This window comes from Panthera onca, chromosome D1, assembly GCF_046562875.1.
Source record: "Panthera onca isolate mPanOnc1 chromosome D1, mPanOnc1 haplotype 2, whole genome shotgun sequence".
Taxonomy (NCBI): domain Eukaryota; kingdom Metazoa; phylum Chordata; class Mammalia; order Carnivora; family Felidae; genus Panthera; species Panthera onca.
In genome coordinates this window covers 106,568,818-106,584,806 of record NC_138348.1, presented here as the reverse complement: position 1 = coordinate 106,584,806, position 15,989 = coordinate 106,568,818, and the positions used below count along the sequence as shown (strand labels likewise).

Below are 15,989 nucleotides of genomic sequence, written 5' to 3'. Positions count from 1 at the left end.
TGGGCTCTGTGCTAACAGTTCAGAGCCTGCTTGGGATTCCCTCTCTCTCCCCCACTCACACTGTCTCTGTCTCTCTCAAAATAAGTAAGTAAACTTAAATAAAAAAAGATAAATAATTTAACAGTGATGAATTGTGGAAATGTAAATGGTAGAATGGTTCTGTATAATGATTCATAACACATTTCAAATAATGACTGTAATAAAAATTTTTTTAATAAAATGGTAATAATGAAGTATAGAAAAAGTTTCTTCTCAAACAAAAAAATTTTAGGTTTATCTACTAAATACTATTACTTAGATACGGCCAGAGTTACTGCATTTGAGTGAGAATTTAGCATAAATTACAAGACAATCATGAAGATTTTAGGACAGCCTGGAAAAGCTTTATTATTAGGAAAAAACCAAAACCAAGAAACAATTAGATGTCCTTTGCCCTAAGATGACTGATTGGAAATTGTCTTGATTGGGACACTCTACCTTCTTTCTTAGGTTCTATCTTCCTTATTATATTTTTTAGTGCTTCTTGACTTGAGTAGTTCTCTGTGTGTAAATCATTAGTATTTTTATTACACATCCTAAATAAACGAAATTGAAAGATTGAGTAAGTAGCTATTCTCTCAGAAAAAGATATCTGTAAATTCAAAACTGGTATCGTTCAATCTTTCCTTTAGAGTCATGCCAGTATGATAAGTTTCTTTCAACTTTTCCTTGAACAACACACATTCCATCTGACAGCATTCTTCCTCTCCAAGCACTGCTTACAGTCGTCCACAACATCAGGCACATATGGCCTCCCTTTATCTGTATTTCTATGCATCTTATTTCTGCCAACCACAAAGACTTGGAGCCACGCAGGCTGATTCTCTGTATTCCTAGAAGGCAGCCCGAAAGCACTTCCTAAGTGTCCACTTTATTCAACAAAAAAGGCACCTGGAGCGGTACAAACAGTATGAAGTTGGAAGTGAGAAATCAGGTCCTACTCTTGCGTTGTGGCCTGCAAACAAGTATATTTAATACCTCTGATCTTTGAACTGAGGCATTTTCTAGCTCTTAGAAGTGAGGTTTCTAATGAGTGAGAATAAGGCTACTAGAGTTTTTCCATTTCTTCTCTTACAATTATTATTTCCAATCCTCTTGGGATCAGAATGATGAACCAGTTTGTGGGTTTACAGCCATCTCTGGGACTTTGTCCCGTAGTTACCCATTTGCAAATTCTCCTCCCCACTGCTCCAGAGTATCTCCCCACCATGGTAGCCTGATGTAAGGAATGAGAATAACCTTAAATAGGTTATTATTTAATAAACTTTAATGTTTTTATTTTATTTAGAAAAAATAGAACTAAAAGCTGGTTCTACCGTTGTCAGGAAAGCAGTTATTAATTCCAGTTCATAGTATATATTTCCAATGTTTACAACCCTCACTAAATACTAATGCTTGAGAAGAAAAACATCTTATTTTGCTCAACACCCTTTTTCTTCTGTTCTTCCTGCTATTTGTTGTTTGAAAGTAGTATATCCTAGGGGCACCTGGGTGAGAGTCTGACTTTGGTTCAGGTCATGATCTCACAGTTCATGGGTTCGAGCCCCGCATCGGGCTCTGCGCTGACAGCTCGGAACCTGGAGCCTGCTTCAGATTCTGTCTCCCTCTCTCTCTCTCTGCCCCTTCACCACTCATACTCTGTGTCTTTTTCTCTCACTTTCAAAAATAAGTACACATTAAAAAAAATTTTTTTTTAAGTAGTATATCCTAGACTTATTTAATATAAACCACTCTCTAAATCCAATTTTCCTTACTATATACACTGTAGCATTCTGGTTACATTCTGTATAGGAAGTAGTTCTTCCCAATGTGTTACCAAAAACAAACACTTCTATGTGTTGTGTACTTTTTTAATACGCTAAAATGAACTTTAGAGATGGAGTCCCAAAGGAGTTTATAATAGAATAGCTTAAAACACTTTAAATTACTTAGCTGCCTTAAAGTACTGAAATATCCATAAAGCAACGAATAAAATGGCTTTTGTTGAAATGCTAGCAAGTAGTGAAAATGTGTGTTTACAGAACCTTGAACAGTAAGGGGGAAAAGTTAATATATGCACTCATTTACAACATTTAATAAGGGTACACATGAAAGCAGCTCCGTGTTTAAATAAATAAAAAAGAAAGAACACACGAACACAGGAACATTCTATGCGCCTCAGTTAAATGTGTTTAGGATGTGATTCCAGTATGTATTAATCTGACAACTAAGTGGACTTATTCTACAAGACAAATAAGATTTAACAGAGTAAGGGGGCACCTGGGTGGCTCAGTCGGTTAAGTGTCCGACTTCGGCTCAGGTCACGATCTCGCGGTCCGTGAGTTCGAGCCCCGCGTCAGGCTCTGGGCTGATGGCTCAGAGCCTGGAGCCTGTTTCCGATTCTGTGTCTCCCTCTCTCTCTGCCCCTCCCCCGTTCATGCTCTGTCTCTCTCTGTCCCAAAAATAAATAAACGTTAAAAAAAAAAAAATTTTTTTTAAAAAGATTTAACAGAGTAAGGAAATATTACATCTGACAAAAGAGGAACGATTGTGAATCCAACATTGAACAGAAGCTCCTACCTTTCTGGGCTTTCAGCGTCTGTTCTTCTATTTGCCGTAGACGCTCCATTAGCTCCTCCTTCTCACGTTCTATCCTCTCCTTCTCCTTTTCTGCTATCTCCCTTTTCTTCTTCTCATTCTCTAATTGTGCCCTTAAGAGGAATTAGAATTGCTTTGTTACATACTAATACGTAGAAATTTTGACGTGAAACTCAAGTACTGTGAGTAAACTAAGAAAAATCTAAGTTTAAGTATTTAAAATTTTGTTTTAATGTTTATTTATTTTTGAGAGAAACAGAGACAGAGCTTGAGTGGGGGAGAGGCAGAGAGAATGGGAGACACAGACTCCGAAGCAGGCTCCAAGCTCTGAGCTGTCAGCACAGGGCCTGATGCAGGGCTTGAACTCATGGACTGCGAGATCATGACCTGAGCCCAACTCAGACACCCAATGGAATTACCCACCCAGGCACCCCTAAGTATAAGTATTTTAAGAGTCTTCATTATATTCAGCTGATCTCAAAAAACCACCCAGTTGAAAATACAAGACTGCCCTGTGATATGCACATGCACGGGATTACAAGGCATTCTTTTTTTGTGAGGTCACAGGAAATGTCATCCAGGACTGCTTAAAAAGGTATTAACAACTTAGCCATTGTGGAAATATTTTCAAGGTAAAAATTTACAGAAGTGCTAGGAAAGTAAAACTGTCAGATATATCCCTGTATACAAAGCATATTTTTCATGTGGACTTGAATGGGGGGTGGGGGGAAGCTAGGAGAATTATCACTTACATACTTGGTGAATTCTGACAACACATTACAGGTCAGCACAAAAGGAGTTAACTGCACACTTTTGTTGAGAGAAATAAGAAGGCTTAAAAGGAGTACACAAGGTTATTTTACTTAAACTGTTTAAAGTAAAATAACCTGGGAAGGCAAGAATGTTCCATCATTAACATGAATTAACACATTTTTAATTCCTAAGGTAGCACCAACTTAAGCTGATATAAATGGCCAGTTTTATCTCCTGCATCTGCCAGGGGCCTAATGAGACTGTTTCTTCTAAATATAGCCAAATTCACTCATCAAACATCTACCAAGAACTTACCAGGGGTCAGACTCTATGTTGAGGGCCAGAAATATACTATTTCATAAATTTAATCAATATTCAATATTCCCATTACTTTAGTGGGAATAATTTTCTTTTTTTAGTTAAAAAAAATCAATTATTTGGGCACCTGGGTGACTCAGTTGGTTGGGCGTCTGACTTGATTTCAGTTTAGGTCATGATCTCAGGTTTGTGGGATAGCCCGGATAGCATCCAGGCTCAATATGGACCCTGCTTAGGATTCTCTCCCTCCCTCCCTGTCTCTCCCTCTCTCTATCTGCCCCCTTCCCTGCTAGCACTCACCCTCTCTCTAAAATTAAAAAAAAAAAAAAAAAAAAAAAAAAAAAAAATCAATGATGATTTCATGTCTGATTCTTATCTGAGTACATCTAAATTTCCCCCCAAAACCCATCACTGCCATCTGGTGTCAATTCTGAATTTCAGGCACAAAATCTCAATTTCCAGTCTGTGATAAAGTCATTAGCAAAGTTTTATCATTGAAGCTTTTTTCCCTTACTCTATAAACCTAAACTTAAAAATTCCTGCAGCTCCTAGATATTTAACTGCCCCTGCCACAGAAAGAGGCTCCAGCTTTGGAGCAAACGGGCAGAGTTATAACAAGTCAACAAGAAGTAAGACAGACAGCTAATGGTGACCTAGTACATCAGGCCAAAACCTGAAGTTCAAGGGCACCCCCCTCTAACTAACTCTAAGCCTATTTCTAACTTTCAAGCCTTAGTAAAGGTGCATTTTCTCATGAAGCCTCCTGTGGTTAAGTAAAGCCACAAATGTAAGTTTTTATTCGGAGGTTAGGTTTGGAAACCCTAATTTGACCAAGTCGTTCTAGTTTAAGAGCATATATAACATATTAATAAACTCTCAATTCTCCACTAACATGCAGAAAATAAAGTATTTTAGAATACCTTACCTTTTAAAGAATATCAGATGAACCCAATTACAGGTTTAAAGGGTAAAAGCTAACTTATATTCAGCTTTCATCCAGACTATGCATTAATAATATTAAGCATTATTATACTTCTTATTAAGCACCAGGGACTTGGCTAAATGTCTGTATGCCACTGTCTTTCTTTCTCACAAAAATCTCTGCAACCTTGAAGCTGGGTCACAGTGACACAAGCAGCCGGCCATTACACAGAATACCGCACGGCTAAGCTACAACTGGTATGTAGGTATCTGATTCTAAACTGTGTCCATTTAAATATATATATATATATATATACATTTATTTATTTGGGGAGAGGGAGAGAGGGGGAGAGAGAGAGAGAGAGAGAGAGAGAGCTAGCAGGTAGGGGCAGAGAGACAGGGAGACGGAGATTCCCAAGCAGGCTCCACACCGTGAGATCATGACCTGAGCCAAAATCAAAAGTCAGACGCTCAACCGACTGAGCCACCCACCCAGATGCCCCTAAACTGTCTCCATTTTTTATCTGGTAACGATTTTAGCCATACAAAAAAATGTTCAGGAATTACAGAGGGACTTATCATTCAACCTGGATGTAAAGAACTTAGAGCACAGACTGCAGAGCCCAACAACCCACAGTACAGAACATCGCCTTCACTGCCAAAAATCCAGTTATGGGAGTTCAGGTGACAGAACACGGCCACGCACAACGGCACTTCCGGGAGAGAGGCTGCCTTGCCGCCCCCTCCGCACTCCAGCAGCACAGGCAGCGCTTGCGAAGCGACCCCTCCCCCCTCTACTGCTGGCTACTCCGCCAGAGGGCTTGACCACAACTGCTTCCACACATACGGCTGTCATTTTTCTCTCTCTGATCTGGAAAGCGGGGACTAGATGAAGGCTCGGCACGCCGTTTCTGAACGACCTGCCAGATCCCTGTGTGCTAGACTAACGTAAAACCTCCTCTGAGCAACTCGAATGAATTAAACGGTGACTAAATTCCTACACGGTACGAGGTAGTAAATGTTTGCCAGTGAAAGGTTGTAAAATTTATCTGAGACAGAAACCACGGCATGGTTACTGCGTGAGAAAGGAAACTTCAAGTCTTCCACTTCCATCTGGGCTTCAGAGTAACTCAAATACGCTACGATCACCAAATGGCACTTATTAATCACACTACATACACTAGAAGCCATCCAGCACTCCTCTATGGGAGAGAAATAAAGGACAAATAGGCAAACATATTTAAGAATGGAAATCATGTATCAACATTACAGGGAAGCAGAACAGAGGGCATTTTATGGAGTGATATGTATGAGGTGTGATTTTTTTTTTTTAATTCATGACAGGAGATCTTAGACATGGGCCTGGAAGGGAAGGGATGGGAAGTGAGAAAGAGAGGGTACGGGTAAGGGTGAGAATGCATAGAGGGAAGGAAGGAAGAAAGGGAGGGAGGGAGGGAGGGAGGAAGGGAGGGAGGGAGGGAGGGAGGGAGGAGGGAAGGGAGGGAGGGAGGGAGGGAGGGAGGAAAGGAAGAAGGAAAAAAATTAGTCTTTGTGAGGGAAATGGAGAGGCTATGATGGCTATGAATATATAGAAAGTAAAGCCCCAATAAGAACCACTTTAAAAAGCATGTAAGCCTAAAACCACAATGTGATCCTAAGCTACATGAGAGCAGTGAAAAGGGACAGAGCACAGTCAATCCAAGTTAGTATCTTTAATGATGGGGTGAGGAATTACTGGAAAGTTTCATGCCTACATAAAAAAAGTCTGGCAACACAGTAGACTTCTCTAAGGGAGACAACCTGAGGAGAGCTATCTAAATTACAGAGAACATTTAAGAAAAAAACAAAACAAAAACATCATTAAACACAAACACTAAAAATGGGAAGTAGTAAAATTTTATCTAGCAGAGGACCTATTTAATTCTTATATTCAAATCGCGTTATTTCCAAGATGTTTGAAATATGTAAGTTTATGTATGTTTAGAGCTCCTCAGTTTTGTTTTGTTTAGGACCCACTCATTTCTTAAACGACTGTATTATTCTATACCACAAAGATTTCCTCAATGAAAGTTAATTTTAAAGCCCAAGTCAATCTAGGATGAGATTTGGGAATAATGCTGCTGACTCTGGTAATCTGGTTCCAGCGTCCACAGGCTTTCATTCAGTATCTGTCCCTTTCAGGAACTCTCTAGGATATTTAACAGTATCTTTTTCAAAAGTCTGTGTAACCATGGTTGATAACATCAGTGTCACTGGCGGGGGTCCTGGTGTTGCTCTGTATAATGACTTTTCACTTCAGTTCAACAGTGTCACTGATATGGCTTTAAAGCAAAATATTCAGCAATTCTTATCCTGAAAAATTTGGAAATACAAGTCAGAAGGGAAACAAACTTGAAAAATTCCAAACTACTATGGTACCCAAACCAGTGAGTCAGGGAAAAGCAAGTATGTTCAAAAAAAAAAAAAAGTACATCTGTGAAATCCTGGGAAGCTACCCTCTCAGAAACATGTCAGAGATTTGTCACTCGCAGAGTACACACACTCATTTCAGAAGAGGATAAGGAGAGCACTCATTCAATTTTAATACAATGAAAACAATGCAAAAATGTAAACTCAGAGAATGCTCAAAAAACTGAGCATTCGTAAATTTTAGCTCACCTACTCAATTACGCATCACAGACCTAAATTCCATACCTTTCCAACTGCTTCTGGTGTTTCTCCTCCCTTGCCTGAGCCTTCATCTGCTGCACTTCAATAGTATCGGGCTTCCTTCTCCGCATGTACAGTTCATGGTTCCCCATACATAAAGCCAAAATCCGCTTATTGATTCTCAGACGAGGGGCATAAAAAACAAAATCCTAAACATAAAGTTTCTGAATTAAAATCTTCCTGAAGATAGTGTCTCTCACAATAACATGCACTAAATTTTAATATGTGGTATGAATCCTAATGTCGTATTACACACAGTTCAGAAATCATAAAACTTCCCACCTCCAAGTGACTATGCCACATTTGCACTGGACTAGGAAGGCTAGCAGCGAACAAGTGTTTTAACTGCTTCTTAGGAATGAGGATTGTTAACAAACATCACCCACCTTATAGCTGAATCTCAGTTAACATAAAACTCTAATATTTGTCATAAAAAAGATTAAAACTTTGTATATTTACTAGCATTCATTATTTTCTCACTGGGAAGGTTAAACTATGGAAAGAGCAAGTCAGGAGCAATAAATGAACGATGCCACTCTTCAAATGATTATCACAGCAAAGTGGCAGAAATTAAAAAAGAGTTAATACAGAACATAAAGAATTTTACTTACAGGTGCCTTTTTGTCGATTGGCTTTATAACGAATTTTTTGTCATTAAATGAAATATTTCTGATTTCACTCCAGGGAAAACCAATTTTAGGTGTTAACCTTAAAAAATGAAAGCATTCCTTTACTTAAAAGCAAGAAACAAAAGGCAAAATTCATTAACATTTTGAGGCCAATTTAGCTGAATGACCAGTCTTAAGAGTGCCAGACTTTCAAATGCATTACCTTACTTATACTACTGACATTATCTTCTAAGGGGAAACTTGATCAGTTAAGTCACATAAAACAAAGAATAACTATCAACGGATTTCATAAATGCTTCATGAGCCTTGAAAGCATCACACTTGCTTTCTTAAAATTACCTAGAAAACACTAGCGACCCAGAGTGCAGAACTGAGCTTCCTGGGGTTCTGTATTAGCTCTATTTAGATTCAAGCTACTACAACTATTAAAAATGTTTAAGGAGAGGGAAAAAAGAAGTCTTCATAACTTTTCATGTCATTTACAGACCTGTTACTAAATATGAAAATTTTTTATTTCCTTCCTCTCTTTACTTTAAAAATGAGTATTTGTGAATAACATTAAAAACACAATTTTCAGTATCTTTAATTTTTTTTTAAGTTTATTTTAAGGGTGGGGGAGAGAAAGAAAGCATGCACAAGTGGGGGGGGGGGGCAGAGACAGAGGGAGACAGAGAGAATTCCAAGCAGGCTCCACACTGTGAGCATGGAGCCCAATGTAAGGTTCGAACTCACAAGCTGTGAGGTGATGACCTGAGGCAAAACCAAGACTTGGACACTTAACTGAATGAGCCACACAGACGCCCCTAAATTTTTTTAATGTTTATTTTTGAGAGAGAGAGAGAGAGAGAGAGAGAGAGAGAGACAGAGGATGCATGGGGGAGGGGCAGAGAGAGGGAGACACAGAATCTCAAGCAGCCTCCAGGCTCTGTGCTGCCAGCTCAGAGCCCGACAAGGGGCTCGAACCCAAAAACCATGGGATCATGACCTGAGCCGAAGTTGGACACTTAACTGACTGAGCCACCAGGCACCCCTAATTTTCAGTATCTTTAAAATGATTAATTTTATGGTATGTGAATTCTATCTCCAAAGAAAAAAGGTTAAGACATTCACATACACCAATGTTTGGATCAATGACAGGGCTGGAATTCCAACTTTAAAACTATACAGCACTTACCTCCATTTTACCACACCACACACATACTGGAATAACAACTTTTCTTCTGCTTTTCATATATTTTACTGTTTCAGACTACCCATCAAATTTGTCACTGTTATCCAATAACAAGTAAGCAAAATGATTATGACATCCATGCTGGCCAAAAGACATCTTTTTAATCAGTCTTCTGAGAACAGAGTATGAATTTCTACCTATTGATAGTTCTTTTAATTCTTAAGGAGATTAAGAACTGAAGCACAGCAAATAATTTTTTCTGCATAAAACTTTATCAATATCCACGACTTATACTGCCCTCTAATGGTCATTCAAATGTCAAAGTTACCTGCTTAAAAAGGGGGATGCTGGAACACAGTTGTTTTTTTTTTATTTTTATTTTTTAACGTTTTATTTTTGAGACAGAGACAGACAGACCGTGAGCAGGGGAGGGGCAGAGAGAGAGTGAGACATAGAATCCAAAGCAGGCTCCAGGCTCTGACCTGTTAGCACAGAGCCTGACGAGGGCCTCGAACCCACAAACCGCGAGATCATGACCTGAAGTCAGACGCTTAACTGACTGAGCCACCCAGGCGCCCCCACAGTTGCTTTTTTAATGTTTATTATTTATTTTGAGAGAGAGAGAAAGTGCATGCACGCGCACAAGCGTGGAGTGGGGGGGGGGGGAGAGAGGGAGAGAGGGAGAGAGAGGGAGGGAGGGAGAGAGAGGGAGGGAGGGAGAGAGGGGGAGAGAGGGAGAGAGAGGGAGGGAGGGAGAGAGAGGGAGGGAGGGAGAGAGAGGGAGGGAGGGAGGGAGGGAGGGAGGGAGGGAGGGAGGGAGAGAGAGAGAATCCGAAGCAGGCTCCAGGCTCTGAGCTATCAGCACAGAGCAAGATGCAGGGCTTGAACCCACTAACAGCAAGATTACAACCTGAGCTCAAGTCAGATGCTTAAGTGACTGAGCCACCCAGGCGCCACAAGGAACACAGTATTTTTTAGGTAAGGCTGTACTATGTTTACACATTATTTTGAAAAATTCTAAAGCAATTTCCTCATGTAATTCTCACAACAATCCTGTGAGGTGAGCCTGGCAGTTACATGAATTTCAGAGAGTTAATAACCTGACCAGGGTCACAAAGGCAATTAGTAGCAGAACTGTTAAACGAACCTAACCAAGCTTTTAAAGTTGTCCACTATTTTGACTTTTAAAAATATTTTGGAAATACAATAGATTTTAGTTATTTAAAAAAAAGTGATGGGGCGCCTGAGTGGCTCAGTCAGTTGAGCGACTGACTTCGGCTCAGGTCATGAACTCACAGTTTTTGAGTTTGAGCCCCGCGTCAGGCTCTGTGCTGACAGCTCAGAGCCTGGAGCCTGCTTCTGATTTTGTGTCTCCCTCTCTCTCTGCCCCTCCCCAACTCATGCTCTGTCTCTCTGTGTCTCAGAAATAAACAAACATTAAAAAAATAAAAAAAATTTAAAAAAGTGAACCAGTATAGATAAGACCAAAATCCCTTTTGTCCACAATCTCAAATCTTAGTCCTTCCCATCCTGAGCTAACCCCCTCTCTTTCATATTCCCCATTTTTATCTGTAAGTGTATTTAAAATTTTTTTTTATTTGACGTTTATTTTTGAGACATAGAGAGACAGAACATGAACGGGGGAGGGTCAGAGAAAGAGGGAGACACAGAATCTGAAACAGGCTCCAGGCTCCAAGCTGTCAGCACAGAGCTCGATGCGGGGCTCGAACTCACAGACTGTGAGATCATGACCTGAGCCGAAGTCGGTTGCCCAACCGACTGAGCCACCCAGGCGCCCCTATCTGTAAACATATTTATAACGGGTAGTCTAATAGAAACTAATTCAATGATTTTTAAAAGAAAGAAAAGGGAAAAAAGATTTGGGCCACAAAATTGGGTCTGTAAATCCATTTTGCTTTTCAAAACTTTCAAAATATTCTATTCTGAATGATATAGCCTTTTAACTTGCTTGGTAATATAAGTAAAAACTATATTATCAGAGTAAAATTAGTAAAATGCTCTCTTTTAGACTTATTGTTAGAAATGTTTATTTTATCAGATATTTGTAATAATGAAACTAAAATTCTAGACAGAATAAAGAGAAATGCCTTAGAGGAAGACATTACTGGCACAGACTTAAATGTTTATGTGGTACAGCAAATAAATTAAAGAAAATATAAAGCAATTGTAGCTATCATTCCTAAAAGTATTTTAAGAGTCTGATGTATTTTATACCAATATAAAAATTACTACCTGGTCAATTTAAAAAAAAAAAAAAAAAAAATAATAATAACAACAACACTATCTACTATGCTTACTTGATATAGTGATATTCTACTTTATTGATGTTCAAAAAATTCAAAACAATTCCTATGAATGTCTAAAAAAAGGTGTTACAAAATACAATAAATCATGTATCTATTAATTTCATTCTCATTGCTCTTGATTTCTTATACATGTTAATTTCAATTTCAACCTATATGCCAAGCATAATATTTAAGGAATTATTCTTCACCTATACAGGGAACAAATTTAATTAATTTACTGGACAGAACTCATAAGAGAGCAAAAGAAGTGAATCACTCCATCTGATAAATACACTGAGAAGCAGAACTCTGAAGCTATAAGATGTTGCAAAGATGGAGACATGATATCCAAAAGTCTATGGGGCCCTAACTAATCATTTAAGAAAAAAAAAAAAAAAAAAAAAAAAAAAGGCAGTAAGAGTAATCAAGCCAAAAAAGAACTTTTACAGACACAGCATAAAATTAAAGCCATACAGATCATTAATGACTAGTTTACCATGCAACTAATTTACTCACTTGTCATCATGCTCATAAATATTCAGACCCAGAGCATCAACGCCTAGCCACAATTCGGTTCCCTTTTTATTTTTTATTTCAAAATAGTTGACTCCATACATTTCTAGATCTTGTGCAATCTTGAGGTATTCCATCATAGAATCTTCCCTGTTAAAATAAAGTTTATTGTAATACATTTAAATAAAGGTAATACCAAAAAAATTACAAAAATACTTTGGATTACAAAGTAGTGCTTTATATTTATTCATATAAGTTGAATGATCTTTGGGGGATAATCTGATATATTAATACATGCTATGAAATAAAAATACTTTGAGGAAAAACACTAAGAAAATAGCCACCCAAATACCTCAGCATTCCTCTGTGTTCTTCATGCCAGTTCTGTATTCTTTCTTCCCACTGTTCTTTTGTCAGCTTGTGTTGTTCCAAAACACTGTAAGGGGAAAAAAATCTATGAGAATGCCTCTATGATTCAAAATCAACATTCATTTAAAAGTCTAGACTTAGGGCACCTGGGTGTCTCAGTCGGTTAAATGTCTGACTTTGGCTCAAGTCATATCGCAGTTTGTGGGTTTGAGCCCACATCAGGCTCTGTGCTAACAGCTCTGAGCCTGGAGCCTGCTTCAGATTCTGTGTCTCCCTCGCTCTGTGCCCCTCCCCTACTCATGCTTGCTCTCTCCATCTCTCAAAAATGAATAAACATTAAAAAAAAAAAAAAGTTAAAAAAAATGTATAGACTCATTCAGTACCTTAACTGTGATGGTGGCTGTCATAAAGACCTATATACATGATCAAACTGCACAGAACACACACACACAAATGCCTGACTGCAGGTAAAACTGATGAAATCTGGATCAGGTTGGCGAACTGTATCAATATCTTGGTTGATATCATACCCAATATGCAAGACGTTACCAAAACGTTGGGAGAAGGATACAAAGAATCTCTCTAGTTTTTACAACTGCTTGTGAATCTGGAATTATCTCAAGATAAAAAGTTTCTAGAATCCTGAAGTTATTTTAAATAATACATTTTTAACATTTATTTATTTTTGAGACAGAGAGAGACAGAGCATGAACGGGGGAGGGGCAGAGAGAGAGGGAGACACAGAATTGGAAGCAGGCTCCAGGCTCTGAGCCATCAGCCCAGAGCCTGACGCGGGGCTCGAACTCACGGACTGTGAGATCGTGACCTGAGCTGAAGTCGGATGCCCAACCGACTGAGCCACCCAGGCACCCCTAAATAATACATTTTTAAAAAACAGTTACACAGATACTTTATGGGAATTGAAATGTTTCCAGTGAATACACTATTGGACAAAAGAAAAAAAGGAAAATGACTTTCTCATTACTAACAGAAAAATAAGAGAACAGAGTGAAAATCAGAATTCTCCAGCCTTAATTTCTTCCTTTACTCTATGTATTTACTTTCCTTGGTGCTAAATTTAATTGTTATTTTCTTTAGATAATACTTTATATAAAATTATACAAGTGAAAAGTTATACTTTTTACCACCCCACACTCTCCAAATAACTTTATTAGTTTCTTTTTAATCCTCCCAGTGTTCCTTATGTTAATATAAGCAAACCTATTTTCTACTACTAATATCTTAACACCAAACCAGCAAATTCTACATGCATATATCTGCTCTACACACTACAGATTATTTATTTCTATTCTCTTTGGGTCAGATAATGATAATTATACATCTTTCTTTATTGGTGAATCCTCAGATCCTACTTTATTAACAGCAAAAGCTGTGGTGTTAAAATATTATCGTTCAACTGCATAAAAAATTTATGTGAATCCTAGGAATGTCTTGGCAGTATAAAGGAATCTCAGAATGTCGTCATCTTTTGCACAAGTTACTCACTACTTAGAATGGATTCCTTAATGAGGTCTCAAACAAACCATTATGTTCTTACAATGCAGTGCTCCTTTCTCTGTGTATCCTCTTTTAAGCCCTTGGCTTTTTGGGAGAGAAGTTTTGTCTTCTCCCTTAGAGCAATTAAGTTTCTACATTTTTCTTGTCTTTATACTCTCTCTTGCTGCCTTGCCTCCACTGCTCACCAAGAGGAATGTAATCAGCCTTGAGGGCATAATCAGTGCAGCCAAGTGCTGGGATCATGATATTAAATAAATCTGAAGGTATGGGTTAACTTGGATGCCAGTAAGATTTATGTTCTAGTTTTTTATACCCTGCATTTCAAATAGCATTTGTTTGCATTTTGCATAATACACTTGTACTATTAATCTGTAGGAGTCTGCAGGTATTCAAAAATTCCCGCCCTCTCTTTCTTCTGTCCAGAAAAAGGAGTCTTTCTTCCTGGCTAATCTGACTTGGCTTTAAATCTGTCTATCTGGGCTTTTAAGGGACTTCTCTCTTCACTTTCCCAGGATCTATACTTCATCATTTATGACGGGACATATTTATTGTCCCCCGCATGTGCGCACGGGCACACACTCACACATATATACTTAGATGGCAAAGGACCACCACATCCATATTGCTCACCACTATATGCCCGGTACCAGCACTGAAGAGGTACTCAAAACTTTGTAGAGAGAATAAAGGAATTACAGTAAATCAGCTCTTTCCCATCTTTTAAAGAACGTGTCTATAAACTCATGCTTTCCTAGTTTTTTATTTTCTTTTTCACAGCCGAACTTCTAAGAACTACCCCTATTCACTACCTTTCGCTTGCATACCTCGCATCTACTGCCTCTAGTCCACCACAATCGGGCTGCAATCACCAACACCATACGGAAGCTGCTTCTACTAAGGTCACTACCAATCTCCTTATTGCTAAGCCGACAGACACATTAGTTCTCCCTCATACTTGACCTGTTAGTACTATCTGACACTGCTAACCAGTCCTTCCTTATACCTTGGCTTCCATGATTAACATTCCTCTGTTATTATTCTGGACTCTGGCATTTTTTCTCAATTATGCCTTACAGGAGCCTCTTCCCCTATACTTAAAAATTAACTTCCAACAATATCTGTCTTAGGCCTTTTGTTCATTCTAGATGCACTGTCAAGTTCATCTCTTTCATTCCATGGGATAATTATCTATTTGCTGATTATTCCCAAAACTGTATCAGACTTTGTTCTGATTCACACCTACAAACGAATACTATCTCCCTTGGTTATACTGGTTATGTTTCAAACTCAGTAGATTCAGAACTGAAATCTTCCTCCCCAAAAACATATTCCTTCTCCCCATATCTTGGCAAAACTGTATTACCCACTACCTAGATGCCCAAGTCAGAAAAGTGGCACATAAAAATTTATGTATATCTAGTTCTTTTCAAAGGAGAGAGATACTATCTGGTGGAGCTGATCATCCACATCACGAGAGAGCTAAACTGTACTGTGGGAGAACAGACTGCTTATCCAGGTTTTTCTATACAAGAATTAAAAGCATCCATCAAAGGCATCAAATTGTGTTTGATTTATGACTACCAAATAACCTGATTACTAATTCCCCTCCTCGGGTACTTAGTGAGAAAAAGTGTACTATACTATACATAAAATAAGTTCATCACTATGAAAGTATTTTCTCCATTTTAAATACAAAAATTAGTATTCTGATTTTATTTTTTTAAAGGAAACTTACTGTATGTATGTATTTATTTACTTATTTATTTATTTGGGGTAGGGGCGCCAGTGAATCAGGGGCAGAGAGACAGAGAATCCCAGGAGGGGTGGGTAGGGGGAAGGTTAGAGAAGAGAGAAGTGGGGCTCACCCGCAACGGGGCTTATGTATTACCCAAAGTGGGGCTCATGTTCACCTGAAGCAGGGCTCAAGATCACCCAACGTGGGACTCGAACTCAGGAAACATGAGATCATTACCTGAGAAGTCAGATGTTTAATGACTGAGCCACCCAGGTGCTCAGTATTTTCATTTATGAGTAAGACTCTTTTAAGCTCAGATAGCTTAAAATAGTTCTCCAAACATTACCAACCTGAAGAACACCTATCTGTACCTTCAAAATTATGGACCAGATCTTGAAGGGCACGTGCTATCATCCTCCCTTTTAAACAAA

The 15,989-nt window shown here is 38.6% G+C and overlaps 1 protein-coding gene across 1 annotated transcript in view; it reads right to left on the bottom strand.

Moving 5' to 3' along the window:
• RDX (radixin) overlaps window positions 1–15,989 on the bottom strand; it is a 94,413-nt gene that overhangs the window by 45,961 nt on the left and 32,463 nt on the right. The window contains exons 6-10 of the mRNA XM_078432721.2: window positions 12,289–12,372; window positions 11,940–12,086; window positions 7,929–8,025; window positions 7,303–7,466; window positions 2,599–2,729 (exon numbers count right to left, since the gene is read on the bottom strand). Coding sequence (XP_078288847.1) covers window positions 2,599–2,729; window positions 7,303–7,466; window positions 7,929–8,025; window positions 11,940–12,086; window positions 12,289–12,372 — 623 coding nt within the window. The remainder of the gene's footprint in view (window positions 1–2,598; window positions 2,730–7,302; window positions 7,467–7,928; window positions 8,026–11,939; window positions 12,087–12,288; window positions 12,373–15,989) is intronic.